This window comes from Vulpes vulpes, chromosome 11, assembly GCF_048418805.1.
Source record: "Vulpes vulpes isolate BD-2025 chromosome 11, VulVul3, whole genome shotgun sequence".
Classification (NCBI taxonomy): Eukaryota; Metazoa; Chordata; class Mammalia; order Carnivora; family Canidae; genus Vulpes; species Vulpes vulpes.
The window spans coordinates 5,742,639-5,765,569 of record NC_132790.1 but is presented as its reverse complement, the minus strand read 5'-3'; the positions used below and the strand labels follow the sequence as shown (position 1 = coordinate 5,765,569).

The 22,931-nt window shown below is 35.5% G+C and overlaps 1 protein-coding gene across 4 annotated transcripts in view; it reads left to right on the top strand.

Moving 5' to 3' along the window:
• Positions 1 to 17,483, top strand: part of ANO5 (anoctamin 5) — a 91,302-nt gene extending 73,819 nt beyond the window's left edge. For all 4 annotated transcript variants that reach the window (XM_072725389.1, XM_072725391.1, XM_072725388.1 and 1 more), the window contains 5 exons: positions 4,769 to 4,899; positions 6,904 to 7,109; positions 9,200 to 9,378; positions 10,693 to 10,798; positions 13,922 to 17,483. In XM_072725389.1, coding sequence (XP_072581490.1) covers positions 4,769 to 4,899; positions 6,904 to 7,109; positions 9,200 to 9,378; positions 10,693 to 10,798; positions 13,922 to 14,143 — 844 coding nt within the window. In that variant the 3' untranslated portion in view covers positions 14,144 to 17,483. The remainder of the gene's footprint in view (positions 1 to 4,768; positions 4,900 to 6,903; positions 7,110 to 9,199; positions 9,379 to 10,692; positions 10,799 to 13,921) is intronic.
• Positions 17,484 to 22,931: the final 5,448 nt, after the last annotated feature.

Here is a 22,931-nt window from a genome sequence, read left to right as displayed (position 1 = left end):
CTATAGATTTGTTGTTCCAATCAAAACATCAGCAGAATTTCTTTCTATATATATATAGTCAAGCAGATTCTCGAATTTATATACAAGGTAAAGGAATTAAAATAGGCAAAACAATTCTGATAATAGAATTGGAAAAATTGCACTACTCGATCTTCAGGCTTACTGTAAAACTTTGTGAATCAGGACGGTGGGATTGCTGACTGGATGCATATTTGGATTAATGAAACAGATTGCAAAAATAAATCTACGTAAATATGGCCATTTTATTTTTGACAAAGGTGCAAAAGCAGTTCATTGAAGAAAGAGCGGTCTTTTCAACAACTGGTGCTGGAACAATTAGACCTCCATCTGCAAAATAGCAAACCCCATTGTAAACCTTACAGCTCATTTAGTAATTAACTGACAATGGATCACATAGATGGCAAAACCATATTTAGGAAAGCAGGGAAGTGATTATTGTTAAATTTAAGATCTTGGTTACTGTGCGGGGACTGAGGAGTTAGGAATCCGAATGGAGCACAGGGAAGTTCTCCCGGGATTCCTGGCAGATGCCTCTTGCTTGAACTGGGTGATCCCCTTTCCTTTGTGATTCCAGTTCCATGAATGCCCATCTTTTTGATATGGTCTGAAAATTCTCAGGGGTTCTGTGCCCTTCCTCTTTGTCTTTCTGTTTGGATATAAGCAGCAAATAAGTGTTCATTTTATTTTATTTTTTTGAAGATTTTTATTTATTCATGAGAGACACAGAGAGAGAGGCAGAGACATAGGCAGAGGGAGAAGCAGGCTCCATGCAGGGAGCCCGATGTAGGACTTGATCCCAGGACCCCGGGATTGCTCCCTGAGCAGAAGGGAGATGCTCAAACGCTGAGCCACCCAGGCATCCTACATGTTCATTTTAATATATATTTGCTGTAGTACTTCTTGTTGTCTTTTAAATTTTGCAGATTTGGAAGGTATGAATGATAATCTCACTTTGGTCTTATTTTGCCTGTCCCTGACTGATAACACAAACGAGCATTTTTGGCACAAGTGTTTCCTCTTCAGTGAAGAGGTGAAGAGCCATTTTTGTACCGATTTATCTTTTTCTAAATGATTTCTAGGAATACCTTATAACTGTATTTTTGGTTGGGTTTTGGTCATATGGGTTGCATATATTTTATCCCAACGTAAATTTCGTCTTTTTTTCTCATCCCCAGCGCTGTTGACATTTTGATCCAGATAATTCTTTGTTGTCGGAGACCTGTCCTCTGCATTGCAAGTGGTTTAGCAGCATCTTTAGACACTATACAGACTAGATGCCAGTAGCCCACCCTCTCCCCAGCTCTGACAACCAAAAAAGTCTCTGACATTGCAAATATACCCTTGTGGGCTAAATCACTCTCTGTGGAACCTGTGGTGTAGATGGACAAAAGTACATACTATTAAAGCAGCAGAATTTACCAATTTTTATGGGTTAGCATTTTTTAAGTCTTATTTAATAAATCCTTTCCTACCCCAAGATCAAAAAAGTATTCTCATTTGCTTCTAAATTTTTAACATTTTAACATTGTCTTTTTCTTTTGAAGTTTGTTTATACATGGAAGATATTTTTCTGTTTGCTATGTTCAAATTTAATTTCTTTTCCACATACACACATATATGTAATTGTGTTTACCAATTTCTGAGAAGTTCCTCTTCTTCAGTCTCCATGGTGTACTGTGCCGCTTATGCCATGTAGCAAGTGCAAGGCTATTACTAAGTCTCCATTCTGTTCCAGGATTTGTCTATCCTTGGACCAATACTACACTCTTAATGAATACAGCTCTGTAGTAAGTCTGGACCTCCGGTGGGTCAAGTCTTACCAGCTTATTCATCTATAGAAATATCTTGGCTATCTTTTTGTCTTTTCTTTCTCTACAAATTTTAGAAATATCTTATCAGACCCCATATGGAAAATTTTTTTTGTTTGAAATGACATTTCAGTTGTTTCAATAAAAACAACTGGCATTTTTATAATGCGAGGTCTTTTTATTTCATGAACGTTTATTTTGGACTTTAATGACTTTAAATAAAGATTTAAACTTCTGCATATAGGCCTTGCAGATCTTTTGTCAAATCCATCTAAAGGTACTTTCAATTTTAGTTACTATTGTAAATGGTATCTTTTTAAAACTTATGTTTCCTACCTGTGTTTTGTGTGTATTAAATATGTTGAAAACTCCATTATTATTTCTAATAATTCTTATTTAACTTCATTTGGGTTTTCTGAGCAGACAGTTCATTCACATTACTGTTAATAATCTGAGTCAGAGATTTCTTCTCTTCATTTCCAATTGTTTGGCCTTTTTCTTTTTCAGTTTGCTGTGCTAACATCTCCCATAGATTATTTTTGTTTGTGGAAAATTATTTATTAAATTGACCATGAATTTGTAGTTTGTTCTACATAGTGCTACTTTATTCAAGTAAGATGTCTTTCTTTTTTCTTTTTTAATTTTAATTCCAGTGTAGTTAACATAAAGTATTATAATCATTTCAGGTGTACAATATAGTCATTCCACAATTCCATACATTACTCAGTGCTCATCAAGATAAGTGTACTCTTAATTCCCTTCACCTATTTCACCCATCCCCTCACCCACCTCCTCTCTGGTAACCATCTGTTTGTTCTCCACAGTTAAGAGTCTGGGTTTTTTTGTCTCTCTCTCTCTCTCTCTTTTTTCCCTTTATCTGTGTGTTTTGTTTCTTAAATTCTCCATATGAGTGAAATTATATGGTATTTGTCTTTCTCTGATTGACTTTTGCTTAGCATTATACTCTCTAGATCCTTCCATGTTGTTGTAAATGGCAAGATTTCATTCTTTTTATGGCTGAATCATATTCCATGGTGTGTGTGTGTGTGTGCGCACGCGCGCGCACGTGCACGTGTGTGCACATATCACATTTTTTTAAAGACTTTATTATTTATTCATGACACAGAGAGAGAGAGAGAGAGAGAGAGAGAGAGAGAGGCAGAGACACAGGCAGAGGGAGAAACAGGCTCCATGCAGAGAGCCTGACGAGGGACTCGATCCCGGGTCTCCAGGATCACACCCCAGGCTGAAGGCAGTGCTAAACCACTGGGCCACCGGGGCTGCCCCATATCACATATTTTTTAAAGACTTATTTATTTTAGAGAGAGAAAGAGCACAAAAGGTGGGGATATTGGACAAAAGGAAGGGGGGAAGAGAAAGAAAAAGAGAGAAAGAGAAAGAATCTCAAGCAGACTCCTTGCTGGACACGGAACCCAACACAGGGCTTGGTCCCAGGACCCTGAGATCATGACCTGAGCCAAAATCAAGGGTAGGCACTCAACCAACTCAGGCACCCCTACCCCATCTTCTTTATCCATTCATTAATTTATCAGGGGACACTTTGGTTTCTTCCATAACTTGGCTATTATAAATAATGCTGCAATAAAAATAGGGGTACAAGTATATATCCCTTTGAATTAGCATTTTTGTGTTTTTGAGGAAAATACGCAGGAATTCAATTACTGGGTCATAGGGTAGTTCATTTTACTTTTCTAAGGAACCTCCATACTGTCTTCCACAGTGACGGAACCAGTTTACATTCCTACCAACCATGCAAGAGGGTTCCTTATTGTCCACCTCCTTGCCAACACATCTTGTTTTTTTGTGTTTTTTACTTTAGTCATTTTGGCAGGTATGACATGATATCTCATTGTGATTTTGATTGTATTTCCCAGATGAGTGATGTTGAGCATCTTTTCATGTGTCTGTTGGCCATCTATATGTCTACTTCGGAGCAATGACTATTCATGTCGACATTTTAAAATTGGAATATTTGTGTTTTGGGTTTTAAGTTGTAAAAGTTCTTTATATATTTTGGATATTAACCCTTTATCAGATATGTCATTTATAAATATCTTCTCCTATTTAGTAGGTTATCTTTTAGTTTGTTGGTGGTTTCCTTTGCTGCATCTAATAGATTCTTGAATGTGATCATGCACAGACCTACCTTGTTCTTGGTTCTAAAGGACATGCTTCTAACTTTTCCCTGTTCAGAATGATGTTCAGGATTTTGGTAGATGTTTTTGATCAGACTGAGGTAATTTCCTTCTTTTCCTGCTTTTATTGTAAATAGTTTTTAATAGGTACTTGAATCTATTTTTCTGCATTAGTCAACATGTTCGTATGTTTTTCTACTTCAATCTGTTAATTCATTTATTACATTGATTTTCTAATCAAAAAGTCTTTTTGTTTCTTAAAGTAATCCAGCATTATCATGATACATCATTTTATAAATATATGGAAATAAGTTAGGCGACATTTTGTTTAGGATTACTGCATTTATTTTCACATATTTGATAAGCCTCTATATGTCCTTTGTTATGTTTTTCTCTTGTAACCAATTTCTCATTTCCTTGAGCATCCTTCTGAGTATCATGGCAACATAAAGGTTAGTAAATTAGAAAAAAGCAGTCCTATGATGACCCTCTCCTCCTCATGCTTTTTAACAAAACCATCTCTGAGTAAATATATTTCCATGGGGAGAGTTAGGGTTGTCTTATTTTCTTATCACCCCAATAAAGAACTTTGACCTCAGCAGGTGTTGTAAGAAGAACAACTAGATTTTTATTTCGACTTTAGCTGTAGTCATACCTCTCCTTGCTTTGTGACCTTAAGTTACTTAACCTCTCTTACTGCCAATTTCTAGATCTAACACTCTGATTATCTGACCCCCCTCTTTTAAATTCTAATCATTTATTTACTTTTATCACTTCTGACAGTATGGTTCTGAACTGGTGGAGACGTCGGAAAGCTCGGACCAACTCTGAAAAGCTGTACAGTCGATGGGAGCAAGATCATGATCTTGAAACTTTTGGATCTCTTGGACTATTCTATGAGTACTTAGAAACAGGTAATTTTTAACCACTGTCTTGAAACCTAGAGTCAGGCTGAGTCAATTAAGTGTTTTTTCAGCTCCTACTGTATCTTCCTGCCTTGCACAGAGTAGGTGTCCAATAAATCATTGGATGGTGGATGAAAAGACAGGTGGATGGACATATTTCTTACTAGATAGAATGCAGAATAAAGTTTGGTTTCAAAACACCAATGTTAGAGATATTTTTCCTATCAATTGAATGTGAATATTATTGAACCAAATAAAGTAAGGTTCACTTCTCAACCCCTGTCTCAAATTAGCTTGCATAACTCTCCTGTTCGCCTCACTGACAGTCCAGAGAGAGAATAAGTTGAAGGACATTTCCTGACATACATTTAGGCTTAAAAGAACCAGGCTAAAAACAGTTGTGCAGGGGAAGTTCACATTGAGCACAAGAAATGCATAAAAAATGCTAAAGATTGAACAGAGAAGAGATTTTGAGGTGAATTTTAGGAGGGATGATGATGGAGACTGCTTACAAAGTCCATTTAAATATTTCCTCTCTAGTTATTTCTCTGCTTGTCTGGTGAATTAAGGAGGATAATTTTCTCAACTTACTCTCAAGGCCCATAGAAGCATGGTGGAATGAAAAAATGACCTAAAATTGTTACTGATTCTCCACTGTGATACATACACATAATGCCTGGATTGAAATAGATAAATAGGACAAGTCAGGAGAAGTCTGTTTCATATAGCTGGTTGTAAAATTGGGTAGTCTTTGCTTTATGGGATGCAATTTTTAATTAATTGTATAAGTATCAAATCCACTTGTGCATAAATGAATTTGGGATTATCACTGAAATTAAATAACAAAATAAAGTTTTCATAAGAAAATTAACTACCATTTACTGAGACATAGCTGAGTTAGTTTATTCTAGATGCTTTATGTACATTATCCCTAATCTTGAAACATTCCACAAGTAATCCTTATTCACTGCATTTTGTTTTAAAGAATACTGAAATTTGAATGGGTCAGTTTGTGCCATGGGCCACAAAGATTATAGATAAAAAATGTAGGATCTGAACCTGCAAATGTAGGATTTGAACCAAGCTGTTTCTACTGAACACTTCCTCTGAATTTTCTTTTAGTTTACTAGAGGTGTTCAGTTGGTTTAGTAAATGGCAAGACTAATTCTTTTGAGAAATTCCTGTGAGAAAAGCTGAAATCCAGAAACAGTTGAGATTCATCTAAAAATAGAGGACTATATAAAATGGGAAGAGAAGCTAACTTACATTGGTGTTAGGTCTTAATGAGGAAAGAGAATAACATTTCTTTAGAAAGATGTCAAGATAGTATAGAGGATCGGGACCTTAACAAATACCTCATTGCAGAAAAATATATACTTTCTTGGCCCACATATAATTTATATGTTTCTAATGCTTTAGATGATTCATTTTCTGATTTATTCTTAAGTATCTTCCTTTGCACTGCCTTTTCACCTGTTAGTGTCTTCAAACCTTAAACAGTGTATTTGTTCATAAGGCTTGTAGTTGAATATGTTTATATACCCAACACATCTGGCTCTTGGAAGCATACAAATGAATCAGCCATTATCCCTCACCTCAAAGATTCAGCAGGATAGAAAAACTTGATTACCCCACTAATATGCCAATACCAGTGTAAAGACTAGACCAACATTGATCTAAATGTAGCCCATAATAAAAGGCTATGTTTAAGAAGAGTAAAGAGAATCTCTTATCTAACAGGAAGAGATGCTTTCCTCAGGCAAGTAGATGTCAAAAGAAAGAGCAAGGACAGAACTGAGCTGTATGTGCCCAGTTTCTCCTTTCTGTTCTAGCAAGCAGCTAAGTCACTATTGCTTCCAATGAGGAGGAGGAAGTGGGCAAATGGAAGGAGGCCTGGAGCATTTTGGTGGTGTAGATCCCTCCAAAATGAGGATGTTGCAGGATTTGGGCAGAGTTTTCTCCTTTTTCTCCTTCACAATAATGAGTTCAGTAATTTTTCTTTTTTCCCTACAGTTATCCAGTTTGGATTTGTTACCTTATTTGTGGCCTCTTTTCCTTTGGCTCCTCTCCTTGCTCTCTTGAATAATATTATAGAGATCCGTGTGGACGCCTGGAAACTTACAACTCAGTACAGGAGACCTGTAGCTGCTAAAGCTCATAGCATAGGTGTTTGGCAAGACATTCTTTATGGAATGACTGTCCTTTCTGTTGCAACTAATGTAAGTGGACCTATTTTGCTTGGATGGCCTTGTATTTTATTTTGTTTTCTTGGGGATGGGGAGACGTGAATGGTGTTTAACTCAGTCTTTATGTTGATTTCCTCATGATGACATCCATAACAATAAATCATCCCTATACTTTTTTTTTTTTTTTTGAGAGAGAGAGAATGTGAGTGAATGGGGGTCAGGGTCAGGGCAGAGGCAAAGAGAGAGAGAATCCTAAGCAGATTCCATACCCAGCACAGAGCCTGACACCAAGCTTGATCTCATGACCCTGAGATCATGACCTGAGCCAAAATCAAGAATCAGATGCTGACTGAGCCACCAGGTGCCCCCATTCCCTACACTTTTGTACACTAAACAACATAGAGAAATTTATGACGTGCAAACTCTGAAATACAAGGAAAATTGTAAAACCTGTCTCCTTGAAATAACCACGATACAGTTTGACAGCATATGACAAAGGAGACAGAAAAGATGTAGTGGTATAAAAAGATTGGAATAACACAGTTAAAGCTTGATTATACATGAAGTTGTATGCTACAGATAGAGAATATACAACGTTTATGTGTTATGTTTATGGAGCACTTATGATGATAAATAATGATGATAAAACTAAATTCCCCAAAGCAGAAATGTTTACAATATATATTTACATACAATAATGGTATAAAAATTAAGTTTATAATAAAGATAATAAAAGAATCTAACCACCTAACACTCTCACTTCTAAGTAAGCTTTATTGTATAAAGAGGAGGCAAAATTGAAATTATAAAGAGCACTTAATTAAAATGATGAAAACCTATAGGAATTAGCTAAAACCACAGTTACAGAAAAATTCATAGCAATAAATGCCTTTATTATTAAAAAGAAAACTTGAAAGTATGAGATGAGCATGAGTTCAGAAACTTAAAAATGTAAAACTGATCAACAGAATGTAGTAAGAAAGAATTAATACAGATAGAATCAGAAATAATAAAATTGAAAAATAAATAAAAAGCAGTATAATTCCTAAGTGAATCAAGATTTGGCTTATTGAAAAGACATATAAAGTAAACAAAACTCTGAAAATCTTAAGAAAAAAGGAGTTATAAGATACAGGTGAGAAAATTATGAGACCATTATGTTTCTTTATTCCAATTAATTTTAAAATCTATTTGAAATTGTCACCTTTTCAAAAAATAAAAACTGCCTGTTTATTCAGTAAGTGATAGAAAACCTGAATGGACCAGTAGCTGTAGATGTAATATTAAAAGTTTTTTTTAAAAACCTACCACTAAAAATGTAGAAGGCAGAGCCAGATGGTTTTATTGTTTTTAAAGATTTTTATTTATTATTCGTGAGATACACAGAAAGAGAGAAGCAGAGACAGAGGCATAGGGAGAAGCAGGCTCCATGCAGGGAGCCTGATGTAGGACTCGATCCCGGGACTCCAGGATCACGCCCTGGGCTGAAGGCAGGCGCTAAACCACTGAGACATCTAGGGATCCCGACCAGATGGTTTTAAGTGGAATTACCTAACCTAAAAGAAATGTGCTCTTTATACTATTCCAGAGCTTAGGGAAGGATGGGAAAATAGCATTCCTATAGGATCAAATACTGAAATTAATTGCAGTGAACTGTGGGAAATTTACCATGGCATGATCTTCTCTGTCTCCGTTGCCTCCCACCAGCCACCTACCAGTGTGTGCATTTGTACACGCATGCAAGGACTCATGTGCACACACTGTCCTAGCTTAAGGTGTTGGTTCAGGCAAATAAATTTGGTTAAGGACAGTAGAAATGTGCTGTGAAACAAATAATAAGAAATAACAAGCCATGGTGGAAAGAGAATAGCTCTTGGAGCTACATGCATTTAGGTTCAGTTTTCAACTAGGCCACTCGTTAGCTGGGAAATCTTGGAATACAAATCATAACACTCTAAAAGGACTAGTTCATGTTTTAGGAGAGAGACTCATACATAAACGTGATTTGTAATAGCATCTTAATCATTTGTATTTGCATCCCTATAGGACTGAGAGATATGCAAATCACAGATTTTAAAAACCAAATTGTTAGCTCAAGGTTTCCCTATTGCCTTGTCTTTTAGGCTTTTATTGTTGCATTTACATCGGACATCATTCCCCGTTTAGTTTACTACTATGCCTACTCAAAGGATGCCACTGAGCCCATGAGAGGATATGTCAATGATAGCCTGTCAACATTCCTGATAGCTGATTTTCCAAACCACACTGCACCTTGGGAAAAACGGGACTTCACCACTTGCAGGTTTTCTCTTGTTTTCTTAGCTTTTACTTTTGCTTTGTAAAATGTATTTTTTAAGTTCTCCATTTCCTCCATGTCTTGCAATGTGAAGGGTTTACTTGGGGCAATAAATATCCAGGGTAGAATGCATCAATTTTAGAATTCACTCATCATATGGATCTGATTTGGAAAAGTAGAATGTACAAAAGTAAGAGAGTATTATGGATAAAGATAATATCAATTTTGAATTGTTTTCTAAATTTACTGGAGAAATTTATTATATATGCATTTAACCTACTTGAATTTAAAAAGAGAGTTCTTAAAAGAGAGTGAGAAAAGGAGAAATAGGATGATAAATTCACTACCCATCCCACTTAAAGGGTTTCTTCCATGCAGGAAGCATGTGATTAGATTTGTGAACTTGTTTCCACACTCAGCGTCTTATACACTGTGAGGATCTTTTTTCTCTATGATCCAAAGATTGTATATAATAAGTATATATGATATAAAGATTATATATATACTACATAAAGATCATAACGTATATATAGATATATATACACGTATACATATGTAGAGAGAGTACATCAAGACCACTTAAACCTTAAATGAGCTACTTCATCTGCAAAACAGCAAAGAGACAGCAAAATGTTGGTGGACACACAGGTAGACCAAACCATTGTTAAATTTTTAGATTTGCAGACAGAGAAGTCATAGTATAGTGTGTAAGAGCATGGACAGGTGTCAGTTCTTGATTTCATCACTTCCTCTTTGGACTAAATCTCTGAAGAAATCAATGCCTAGCAACTTTGTAGAAAACAGTGAGCTTACAAAGTTGAGCACTAAGAAAAGTCCAGAAGAATAGTAAGAAAAATGAAAACAATGCAGTGTCAGATAAGCCAAAAGAAAATAGAGTTTTAAAAAAACAGAAATGGTCAACAATTTCAAGTCTTAGTCTCAAAAGACCAAAAAAGATGAGGATTAGCATATTTCCTCAGTTTAATGACAGGAGACAATGTGTTTCAGTTAAGTGTGTTAAAGAGTAGGAAGAGAGGGAGTGGAGTTTTGCTAATTCTTTTGGGAAATTTGACTTTGAAGGGCAGGAGAGAAGTTTCACTTGTGTCTCCTGCTGCACCAAACCACTATATATAAGTAACATGTGGCCATGATTTTTATCTGTACAAAAAAGAAATGTATCATAATAGCAGTTACTTCCTACGACTTTACTTTTGTAGTCAATTAAAAGTGTCTCTTACAAGAAATAATAAGAATTTATTGTAGGTCTTCTATTTGAAGCTATAGTTAATTTTTTGCATTTAATTCTGTTTTTTTTTTCAGGTACAGAGATTACAGATACCCTCCTGATCATGAACAGAAATATTTTCATAATATGCAGTACTGGCACGTCCTCGCTGCCAAGATGACCTTCATCATCGTTATGGAAGTAAGCCTCTCTTTAACTTGCATTCCAGTTAGTCTGTGTTTTCCCTTCAGATTTCTAAAGGCATCTGCTCAGCAGAAAAGTAGTATTATCTCAGCGAATTGTTTTGAAGGAAGGATTCATTGTCCTGAAAAGCAACTTAGGGATGTTTTCAGCACAATGGATTGTTGCCTGTTACTCACCTACTATTGTTGAAGATACAAAGGTAATAGAGAGAACAGAAAAAATACGGCCTCTTCCCTCGGGGTCGGGAAAAGGATAAGAGAACTCACTGATTTTGCCGAACAGCTATTACATACTGGTTCCAGACACTATAATAATGACCTTGTAAGTTAAACTTTATTATTCACTCTTGAAAAATGAATCTGAAAAAAAAAATGAATCTGAGACTCAACAGAATTACAGCGGGTTTAAAGATAATCAGCTAATATTGGAGCTGGGTTTCAATGCTAGGTGTTTCACTCCCAAGCCTCTGCTCTGTCCACTATATAGTGTTTCCCCTTTTGTGGAATATCTAGTCTTATTAGTGTATAAGGTACACATTAAAAGAGAACAAATGCAGAGGGGGGATTTGGGTAAGTTTCATAGTGTCATTCCATATCAGAAGACGTGAGGTCCAGAAAGGGAGAGAAATAAAGGTCAGGCCCTTTCTCACTGTGCCATGAGGCTCAGTGATAGCCAAGTCTAATGCAAGCACACACAAATTCTACGTGATGAAAAAGAGAGCAGTCTTACGTATACCCCTCCCCATATTTTTCCTCTCTCTTTTTCTCTCAGTTCTGTTCGACTCTATCGCTCTTCCATTCCCATATTTTCCATCATAAGTTTAGATCACCTTTCAGTCTGGTCAGTTACACCAGGGCTGTCTTGATTTTTCTTTATTATTCTTATTAATGTCTTCAGTCATCCCAGGGTCTGATTCACCAGGATCCTAGAACTTCTCTTTACCTTCTCTTGTTGGGAAAACTGTATTTTCTGCAGTTTGTGTTTCTCCCATTCTTGGTTTACAAGTTTCTTTTGATGAAGTTCATTTTTCAGTAATTTTCTGAGGAAAATTACGGGTGGTCAATTGTTGAGACCTTGAATGTTGAACATTTCTTTTCTTTCCTCACAGATGAGTAAATGGTTTACAGTTCAAGATTGAAAGTCATTTTCCCTGAAAATTTTTCAACCAACCTGATTTAGGTATTTCTGACGTTTTTGAAGACAGTGCTCTATTTTCTGTCAGTGTTGGTGTTGTTATAAGATGCAACACCATTCCAATTCCCCAGTCTTTCTTTATGATCTTTTTATTAATCAATATGAGTTAAGGATTCTCTCACTAGTCCTTCTTTTATGAAACATCACAAGACTGTTTCTTGTTATTGGATAATACTCATTTTTCTGGACACCTCTCTGAGCCCTTGTGAACCTGAAAACATGCCTACCCTTCAAGTTGAGGAAATTTGCTTATACATACTATTTTTTATTATATTCTTCTTTTCTCTGTTCTGTCTTTCTGAAGATCTATTATTCAGGTGTTACACTTCCTGTTTTGAAATTGTAATTATTTTTTTCTCCTATAAATAGATGAACTCATATTTTCTCTTTTTTTTTAGATTTTATTTATTTATTCATGAGAGACACACACAGAGAGAGAGGCAGAGACACAGGCAGAGGGAGAAGCAGGCTCCCTGCAGGGAGCTCGATGTGGGACTAGATCCCAAGACTCTAGGATCATGTCCTAAACCAAAGGCAGATGCTCAACTGCTGAGCCACCCAGGAGTCCCATATTTTTGTCTTTTTTTCTGCTGTACTTTTGCTCCTTTATTATCTGTCTCCTTTTAGTTTCTATTTGTCTGTTTCAATATTTTTCTTTTGCATTAGAGACTTTCTTGTGTATTTGCTGATTATAGGCAATCTGCTCGTAGTTAAGAATGAATGAATGAAACTGATTATAGGCTTTGTGTGCATACAGGAGGAATGTCACTTGGTGGCTTTCACCATAGAGTGATGAGGTAGTGAGGGGACCTTTTCATTTGAAACCTACAAAATTTTGGTATCTGCAGTTCTAATTTCATAGACTACTTATTTTCCCCACACCAAAGGCCTCCGAACTCCTTTCTATGTCTGTGTTCTGAGAGCTGAGCAAGATAGAAGAAAACTCGGGATCTTAGGAGTCACTGAATTTCACTTAGTTGCCCTGTTTTCAGTTTGGTTTCTCTCCTCCATCCTCCACTGTCTCTGATGCTCCTAGGTTCACAGCTTTCTGTTTTGATTTCTGCACAAAGTAAATTAACTCAGTTGCTGCCAGGGGAAGGTTGGAGATAAGTAATACCTGGATAATGATGGAAGAGAATTCCTGAAAATTCAACTTTTCCTTTTGCCAAATGTTGGCTAATCCTCTTGTTTTCAACTCCACCCACCCACTTCAAAGTCCTTAGGACCATCTTTCCTGAGCTTTATTGAGATCTAAAACAAAGTTGGCTTTTGACTTACTGGGTTTTACCACCATCATATCACCAATTGAAGTTTAAGTGCCAGCTTTCTCTTTTTTTTTTACGATTTTATTTATTTATTCATTTATTCATAATAATAAATTATTATTCATTTATTTGTTCATTATTTATTTATTTACACAGAGAGAGGCAGAGACTTAGGCAGAGGGAGAACAGGCTCCCTGCGGGAAACCTGATGCAGAGCTCAATCCCAGGACCCCGGGATCACGACCTGAGCCGAAGGCAGACACTCAACCACTGAGACACCCAGGGGCCCCAAAGTGTCAGCTTTTTTCCCCTCTCTTGAGTCTTTTACCACTGTTCCCTCCTTTCTTTTGTCTTTGTTAGTTAGACGATTTTTAAAAATCCCCTTACAAATATTTTATTAGGTTTTCAGAAGTGAGCATAGATAAAAAGCATATTCAATAATCCTGATCAACTGAAATTTCTGTAATTACACATTTTAGTATATATTTGTTTAATGTTTGTCTTTTTGGGAAAGTTCAAGGTCAGGAACTGTATCTTTTTGCTTTTTCCTCATACCTTCTGTGTTGAGCACAGTTTATTGAATGAATGAATTGTAAGAACTTCCTGCTAAACATTTGATAATTCTAACAGTGTTCTTGATTTTCTCTTATGTTTCTTCCAGCATGTTGTGTTTTTAGTTAAATTTTTGTTGGCCTGGATGATCCCTGATGTTCCAAAAGATGTTCTGGACAGAATTAAGCGAGAAAAGTTAATGACTATCAAGATTCTCCATGACTTTGAGCTTAATAAATTAAAAGAGAACTTGAGAATTAATTCCAGTGAACTTGCCAAACAAGTCATAATTCAGGAAAACAAAGTACAACTGGCTAAATCAGCAGTATAATCAACATAATGAAGCAAGCAACTGGTTGCCTGTCTGGCTTCACAATTTTCCCTGGGTTTTGGGCCAGAGGCCAGAGGCATGTGTCAGTTTCACCCCACCTCCTCCTCCTCCTCCTCCTTTTTTCATTCAGAGTTTCTGTACACTTTTGCAGAGGCCAAGTTCGTGAGGTTGGAAGAAAACCACTTGTCTACTTCATTGGCTGAGCTCTCCCCAGATACTGTCTTCTGGAGTTCTAGAAATGATTGTGAAAGGCATGTTGAATCAGAATACTGGGAAATCATGGAATGTTGCAGTTTAGAATTAAACACTGAACTTGGGCTGTCCCATCACATTCCAGGGCATCTGCACATTTTCATGGTCTTCTGTTGGGTTGTTTTATAACTCCTTCCCATCAAGAAAAAATGTTGGGACAAAAAGAAAGGAAGTGAAGAGGCCTACTGAGCCATGTATATCCTGCCATCATAGACTATGTGAATGAAAAACCAAAATCAGATGACTTAAGAAAACTCACATCTTTAAAAAAATGTTGGATAAATATCATGGCAGGGGTTTGTTCCTGAAATCATCCTAAGTTAAACTTCCATCAGAATCCCAGATTCCCCTTCCAGGTCAAGGCAGAATTGATTTTTTTTTTTTCAAGAGACGGAACATTGGGGTTTCAACAAAAGACTAACAACTCTGTTCTTTATTTATTTTTTTATTTTTTTTAACTCTGTTCTTTAAAGACAACATTTTGGTAACAGTAGTTTCAAGGCTAGATTTCCTTATCTGGAAAACACATTAAGAAGTTGTTAGGTTGCTTCGTTTCTTTAAGTAAATGAAAGATGTTATAGAGAAGTCCATGTGTTTTCTTAGTAGCTAACAAATGCAGGACAATGAATATTGATTAATTTATTGACCTTAATCTGAAAAAAAAATCGTTGAATTATTTTTAAAAATCATTTTTCTTCTACAATGCGTATTTTGCATCATGAAGCCTGTTTGAGCATTATTAGCTCTTTGTATAAGTTAGGTACAAGTTATTTATGAAATTAGATTTCTCTGTTTCAGGTAATCTTGAATCTTTTAATGGGTTTACACTGTTTTTTATTGATGCATCACTTCATACAATGCTCAGTGCCTTGTCCCTATGCCTTTGACACACAAGAAATGGTTGTGCTGTTCATCTATGTGATGTAACATCTCAAATACTAGCTTGTTTTGTCAATTTAACATCAGTCACAGAGTTTAACACCAAAAGTAGATCAACCAAATAAGAAAGGGGTAATGGATTTGATAGCTAAGTAAAAAAAAAAAAAAAAAAAAAAAAATTGCATTATTTTTCTCATACTTAGGCCTATGGCACATGTCCATCAGTTCCCCTTTCTCTTAAAAAATACTTCATATATATCTTTAACACTATAAAGTGAAAGATAACGTTCAGATATAGTACTTGCATCTCCAGCTTCAAATTATACTTCAGTTCCAAAAGAACAGTGTTTTTTTTTTTAAGAACAGTGTTTTTTTAATTGCATACAAAAGAAGAAACTTTATCACAAGATATTTTTTAAAGTAGTTTCATTATTTGATACTAATACATTTTTGTAGAATTGCCAGTATTAAGTATTGGCACATAGTATTAACTAATGGTCAATAGTAAGCATATAGAAATGAGGATTATGAATTTTATAAAACCATGAGACAGACTCCCAATATTGGGAGTAATGACCGTCTTCCACTGGGTAGATTTTATTTAAAAAAACATGTTTGTGTAATTTAAAATGATCTCATTATTAAAGAGTGATTTCATAGGAGGAGGAGACCTATGTGGCTTGAGAACACCAGTCAATGTTACTACGAAATAAGCCACAGATGCAGTATCTTTGGCTTGTCATATCAAACTCTGTGTTTCTACAGTGTTGTCCCTCTGCACAGCTCATACGTATTGCTTTCTTCCTGGGTGCTAATAAAAATAGGGAATGGTGTGGAAATTGGTTTCTTGGATATAAGTTTTAGTTTGTATTTATATACCTAGAGTGTTAAAATAAATAAAGACACATTGAAGTCACAAAGCTATCTGTACACTGCAATCTTAGACCAACTCAAGTTTCAGGTTTCTAGAATGTATGGAAAAATCAGCAAAGAGGAAATAATTTTAAGACAAACAGTTCCTATGATTGGTATAGATTTCCTTTTAAAATGTTATTGGCAAATACTTTGTATTCATGTTTCAGTTTTCTACCAAGAAATTTCTCCTTGTTTCTACCAAGATTTTAAAATGAAATACAAGTATTCCGCACTTTCCTAAAAACTTGCTAATCAAAATCTAAAGCCAAATTAATTCAGGTAGATTTGGCTTATCTAATTAAACTCGTGTTATTGTGGGAGGGCTGCATTAACAGCACCTAACTACTAAATATAAGTTGATGTTTTTATCATCTGATAAAACCCATACGCATTTTTTCAGAAATGTTCCAGGACACATTTGAGATTTTACTTGAAATAGTTTCAAGTGCAAAAACAAAAAAAAAAAAAAAGAAGAAGAAGACATAACTCTTTCAAAAGTCATCTCTAACCCTTGCCTCCATCAGTTTTCCTTTGCACACAAGAAGCAGAATCTACTTCAAAACATTTATTTTAGAGGAATCCATCAAGAAGGGGGTATCTTAATGAGATGGGACACTGTCTTATTTTTGCTGCATCTCATGACTCCTCTTGGCTTTAACATTCTTCAGCTAAGCCATTAAGCAAGTTATCAAGGAGAAGATGGAAAGAAGATTAAGAAGAGGACAAAAGATGAAGGAGATAGAGTTTTCTCCTTAAGCTATGCATGCTTCCACCGGGAGAGGCATTTGTGAGGCAGCCTGGTGCAGAGTGGTAGTAAGAGGAGTGTCTGTCCTAGGCCATCTTAGGATGAGAGAAAAGCCAAAGAAGTTTCAAGTTGAAAACTGTCACATGTCGAAAGAAAACTTTGATTCCAAAGTGCTTTTGTACTGTCCGGTGCTATGTGTAGCCCTGAATCTCTGCTGATTGCCTCCAGTTGAGGGTGAAGAGTTTGTGCTGCTCGCTCAAAAGGGGAATCTGTTGTTTTGACAGACCCTCTCTTTAATAGTTGGTTTTTTAACTAGCAATAGTTATTATGTTATCGAAGAATGTTAATAAGGAAAAGAGCATTTCCAGAAGTACCCATTGGCTAGTCTTTGAAGTCTGCTACCATGATTCACTATAACTATTACCTTATCCTTTTTCTAGACAAGTTTTTACTCTTCTGCCTTATGTGTGATAACTCAAGTATGTCAATTATTCCAGCATTATGTAAAAATTCATGAGAATATTAAAAAGAATAGCACGGTTCAATGTATATGAGATACCTTTTTCCATCCCCCCCAAAATATCTGACTAGGAATGTCTTCCCTATGAGTGATTTTGTGCCATGGCGTTAACCAAGAAAATAAGTCCTCCTTTTTCTTTTCTTTCTTTCATTTTTTTCATCCGCCAAGGAGATGTGTATGGGGTTATGCAGGGAAAGTTGCTCTTTAGTAACATGTACATAAATCTCAAGAGATTCAGACTCATGCCATGAATAAAGTAATACTTTGACATGAATTCAATTTATACTTACAGTAAAATGTTGATATAATTTGTCTGAATTATAGCGCTCTAAGAGGTTTTTAAGCCTCTTTTTGTTTAGAAGCATTAAATGCATTGTGTGTAACATGTTTAATTCACCAGATTACATGTTTATCACATTTAAAGATGCAAATTCCTCAAAGTAAGAGACTGCATGGTCCAGAAAATTTGGAGAAAACTGTACTTTCCTTTTTTTTTTATTATTACTTTGGAAGGTTGATAAAGGTGAACAGAAAGCCCCAGGGAGGAAAATAGTATGTTGAGATATATTCAAAATAAAATCTCATCTTTCTGAACAAGAAACCCACAACCATGTGCATTGGAATTATCTGGGATATTTGTGAGAAATGCATAACCCTTGGTCCTATCCCAGATCTCTAGGAACAAAATCTTTGGGAAAGGAGCTTTAAAAAAAATCTCTCAGGTTACATTTTTGTGGGTATAAGTCTCAAGAATTTCCTAAGAATGCCACTTTCCCTAGCCTAAAGCACTTTTTTCATAACAACTCTCAAACTTGTCATTCCAACTCCTCAAGGACATGTGTCAGGGCATATAGACTCAGGATTTCCAAGTTTGTATAACTGTTCTAATTCCGCAGTGTGCAGAAGTAATCTTATATGTTAAAACTACAAGCCCTAAACTTGTAGTTTCTACTTAATTAAAAAAAGAGAAAGAGGATGAAATAAAATATATTTTCCTTTACCAGTATATTCAAGAAAAGTGCATACTGGCTAGAAATTAAGGTGAATACATCACATTCTATGTATGAAAGACACATTGTAGGTTGGAAGAATACACAGATTTTCAGGATTTAATCAGGACAAAATATTGTAAAGAATTTGATCTAGGAAATAGGCCTTTTGAAACTGTGGAAGAAAGTGGGGAGCAATGGTTTGGAAGAGAGATTTGGAGGGTCAGAGAAAGGAAGTATTCACCTCTCCTGGAACACTGCTATTGGTGGACAAATTAAAGGACGTATGGATATTCAGCAGCTAAAATGAGACTGGGAAGGAGGACAAATGAAGAAGCCTTTGGAAAGCCATTGATTCTGTATAGTGATTTCTGTGAGTTTGTAGCCCCTTCCTGGTCAGGAAGATCGGGACATGAAGTGGCAAAGAGTGAGACAAGATTCCTGTCTGTGTCCCTCATCTATCAGGCTGCAAAGACCTCCAGAGAGAAATAGCAGCAACTTCATTTCTGTCTCTTTTGCAAATCTAACCGGACACCGTATAAGGAAAAGACTTCTGGGAATTATAGCTCCAGCTTAACCAAAACTACCATATAAAAATTTTACCAGGCTAATGAAACTATTGATCATTTGAACAATGTGATTAAAAAAATGGAGCCAATTTGCCTTCATAAAATGCTATATTCAATAACTAATAATAGAAATTTTTTCACGTATGTTCTAAACATACAAAACAAATACAAAATCTGACCAAATGCAAGGCCATTAAAAAAGCTTAGAAAATTTCAAGGGACTAAAATCAGAAGGTGATTTTTTCTGTCTACAATAAAATGAAACTAGAAAATAATAAGATAACTAGGAAATTATGTGACAGCTTTTGAAATAACCAATGGATCAAAAATATAATTTAATTACATGGAACCAAAAGTACTGAGCAGCTCAAATTTTGTGATTGTACTAAATACTTGTGGGTTGCTTTTAGGGGAAGTGTACAGCCTTCAGTTAGGCTATTCAAACAGAACGAAGAAAAAATAGGCTAAGCATCCAAAGAAGTTAGAGAACAGCAATGTAAACAAAAAGAAAGGAAAAGGAAGGAGAAATGAATCTAAGAGGAGAAATTAAAGCTTACAGAAAACATTGTTAACGGGAACACGTTGGACTCACCCCTTTAATAATCAGCAACAAGAAATCACACTTCAGTAATAATTGCCTGGTTCTGTTCAGATCATGGAAGCTCTGAGAGCAACTAGAAAAATTGGGTAAAATGTTTTAAAAGTTGAAAATACTAGAAAATTACTAAATGGGGACTTGTAGCCTTTTGGAATCAGTATCCAGGAAAGGGGAGAAAAACATGGTGAGTGAGGTAAGCCTGTGTTTGTGATTATTTTTCTTCTTGAGGGAATTGGAAATTCCAAAAGCAAAAGTAATAGCTGAAAGGGAGAAAAGCTGAGCTGAGCATTCAACAGATTTTGGGCTTAGGGAAAATATTGAAGTTCCAGGGACACCAAGGATAAGTAGCCAGGGTAAAATCCCAAGTCTATCTGTGAGACTTTATATATAAGGACACAGAAAGGTTGAAAAGCACAGAGTGGAGAGAAAAGATACTCCACGGAAACAGTAACTTAAATGAAATAATACAGATCTATACAAATATCAGGCAAAGTAGAGAGTGAGGCAAGATGCAATAAAGAGTTTGAGATATTTTATAATGAAAAAAATGTTAATTTTAAAAAGAATACCTAGCTATTCTAAAGATGTATATCTAATAACATACAAGAAAATATATTTTAAAAATGTTGGTAGAATTAAAAGGGATAATAAATCCACAACCATGTTAACACACTCTCATAACTGATAGAGTAAGTGGGAAAAAGAAAATGCAACAAGAATATGGAATATTTAACAATGCAATCAATCAACATGAGAACTGATATATAGATAAAATTACATCAAAAATAGCAAAATACACATTCTTTTCAGGTGCACATGAAACATTTACTAAAATGGAATGTATCCTGGACCATAAAGCAAATACAATTTCAGAGGACAGAAATCGTATATTTTCTGACCATAGTGGGTTAAACTAGACCTCAGCAACAGAAAGATAATTAGAAAATTTTTAAAATACCTGGAAATTAAGTAATACAGTTCTCAATGCCATATGGATTAGAGGAGAAATCTCAGTGGATATCAGATAACATTTTTAAATGAAAATGAATATTGAAATGATTATTGGGAAGCAGCTAAATCACTGTTTTAAGAAAAAACATCTGGATCTTAATGCATATATTAGATGAAATTATGAAAATAGATTAAGCTTCTATCTCAAATATATAGGAAGAAAATTAGCAGCATAAATCCAAAGGATGGATAAAAGAGCACATAATAAAAATAGAAAGCAAGCATGCAATAGAGAAAATTAACAAAAACAAAAGCTCATTCTTTGAAAAAGCTAACAAAATGCCTAGCAAGAAATGATCAAGAGAAAGAGAAATCACAAATTACTCAAATCAGGAGAATATCTTCATGACTGGGGATAGGCAACACAATAACCATTAAAGAAACGATAGATACACTAACTTCCTTAAAACTAGGAAGTTCTATTCAATAAAAGACAACCTTAAGGGTGTGAAAATATATGCCACAGATTAAAAAAAAAGGCATTTCCAAAATGTCTCATGCCCAAAATATATGAATAAGTTCTGTAAATGAAATAAAAAAGAGAGCCCAAGCAAAAGGCCTTAAATAGACATTTTCAAAAGAAGTCCAAATTACCAATGAACTATGGAAAAGTAAATAACATCATTAGTTTTAAGAGGGATGCCAGTTAGACCGGTACACCCCTCCCTGAATGGCAAATATGAAATGACTGACAATACATAGTGCTAGAAAGGAGAGAAGCCAGTGGAATTCTCATCCACTGCTGATGGAACTGAAAATTATTACCAACACTTTGAAAATTGATATGAGCTACTAAGTCTAAGCCTTAGTTTACCCTATGACTGAACAACTTTTAAATGCTCAACTCCATCAGAAGACATGTAAAGGATATCGATAGCAGCTATATTTACTATACTCCAAGCTAGCTCCAATCTGAAAATCCAACTGCAATGCGATGGAGAATTAGGTTGCACTATATTAATTAAATGAATGCTAACTGCAGTGAAATAATGAAGTATCATGATTAAATTTCATAGAGCAGAAAAGAAGCTCAACACAAAGGAGTATATTTGCATGTACATGTTTTTGATGTGCCTAAAGTTAAGAATTATGGCGAAATGAACCTATGACAGTAAAGGTCAGAATAATGGTTACTTCTGGGGGGAGTTGTCGTTTGGAAGGATACATGAAGGAATTTCCTGTGCCACTGAAAATGTTTTATATTTTTGTTTGAGTTGTGGCTACACAGGTACATACATAACTTTGAATTCATTAGACCGTACATATCTGTTCACTGTACTCTGTGAACATTATGCATCAATAAAAAGTTGAAATTATAACCATGGTATAGGAGAAGGTATTTACAACAATGTGTATTTCTGACAAAGACATATCCACAGTATTTTTGGAAACTGCTACAGATTTATAAGCTGGACAACCTATTACTGTAAAATGGCTAGGAGGCTTGAACACACAATATTTAAAAAAAAATCCAAATGGCCAATACATAATGAAGTTGACAAAGTGCTCAGCTTCATTAATATGCAGGAAAATTGGTGTGCAGGCAATATCTCTCCTGATCGTAGATGTAAAAATTTGGGGATCCCTGGTTTAGGCCCAGCGGTTTAGCGCCTGCCTTTGGCCCGGGGCGCGATCCTGGAGTCCCGGGATTGAGTCCCACGTCGGGCTCCTGGCACGGAGCCTGCTTCTCCCTCCTCCTGTGTCTCTGCCTCTCTCTCTCTCTCTCTCTCTCTCTATGATAAATAAATAAATAAATCTTGAAAAAATATGTAAAAATTCTCAACAAGATATTAAATCCAACAATGCAGGAAAAGAATTATGCACCACAGCTAAATGGCTCATCCCAGGAACGCTACGCTGGCCCAGTCTTCACAGTCAATTAGTTGATCCATCAGACCAACAAGTTAATGAAGAAAAATCACATAATCATATCAGTAGAAAAGGAATTTGACAAAATCCAACACCCATTCATAATATTAAAAAAAAGTTCAGAAAACTACTTATTTCATCTCAAAATGGATTATGAAATCATTTTCAAAGTTTAGATAATGGCATGATTGCTATAATTTTGAGAGTATGTATCTTTTAAAGAAGCATCCTAAATATATGTGGCTGAAGTGGCATAGTGATTATATCCTCAAAATAATTCCTGATGGGGAGGGGAAGTTAAACGGGAGGAGATATAAACCCAGGCTGCCAGGTGTTCACATTTGTTCTAGTTCAGTCATGGGGACATACAGGTTTTAAGATCTATCCTTTCTAGGTTTGTGTATGTCTGAAATTTTTCACAGTTAACAGTCAAAAACAACA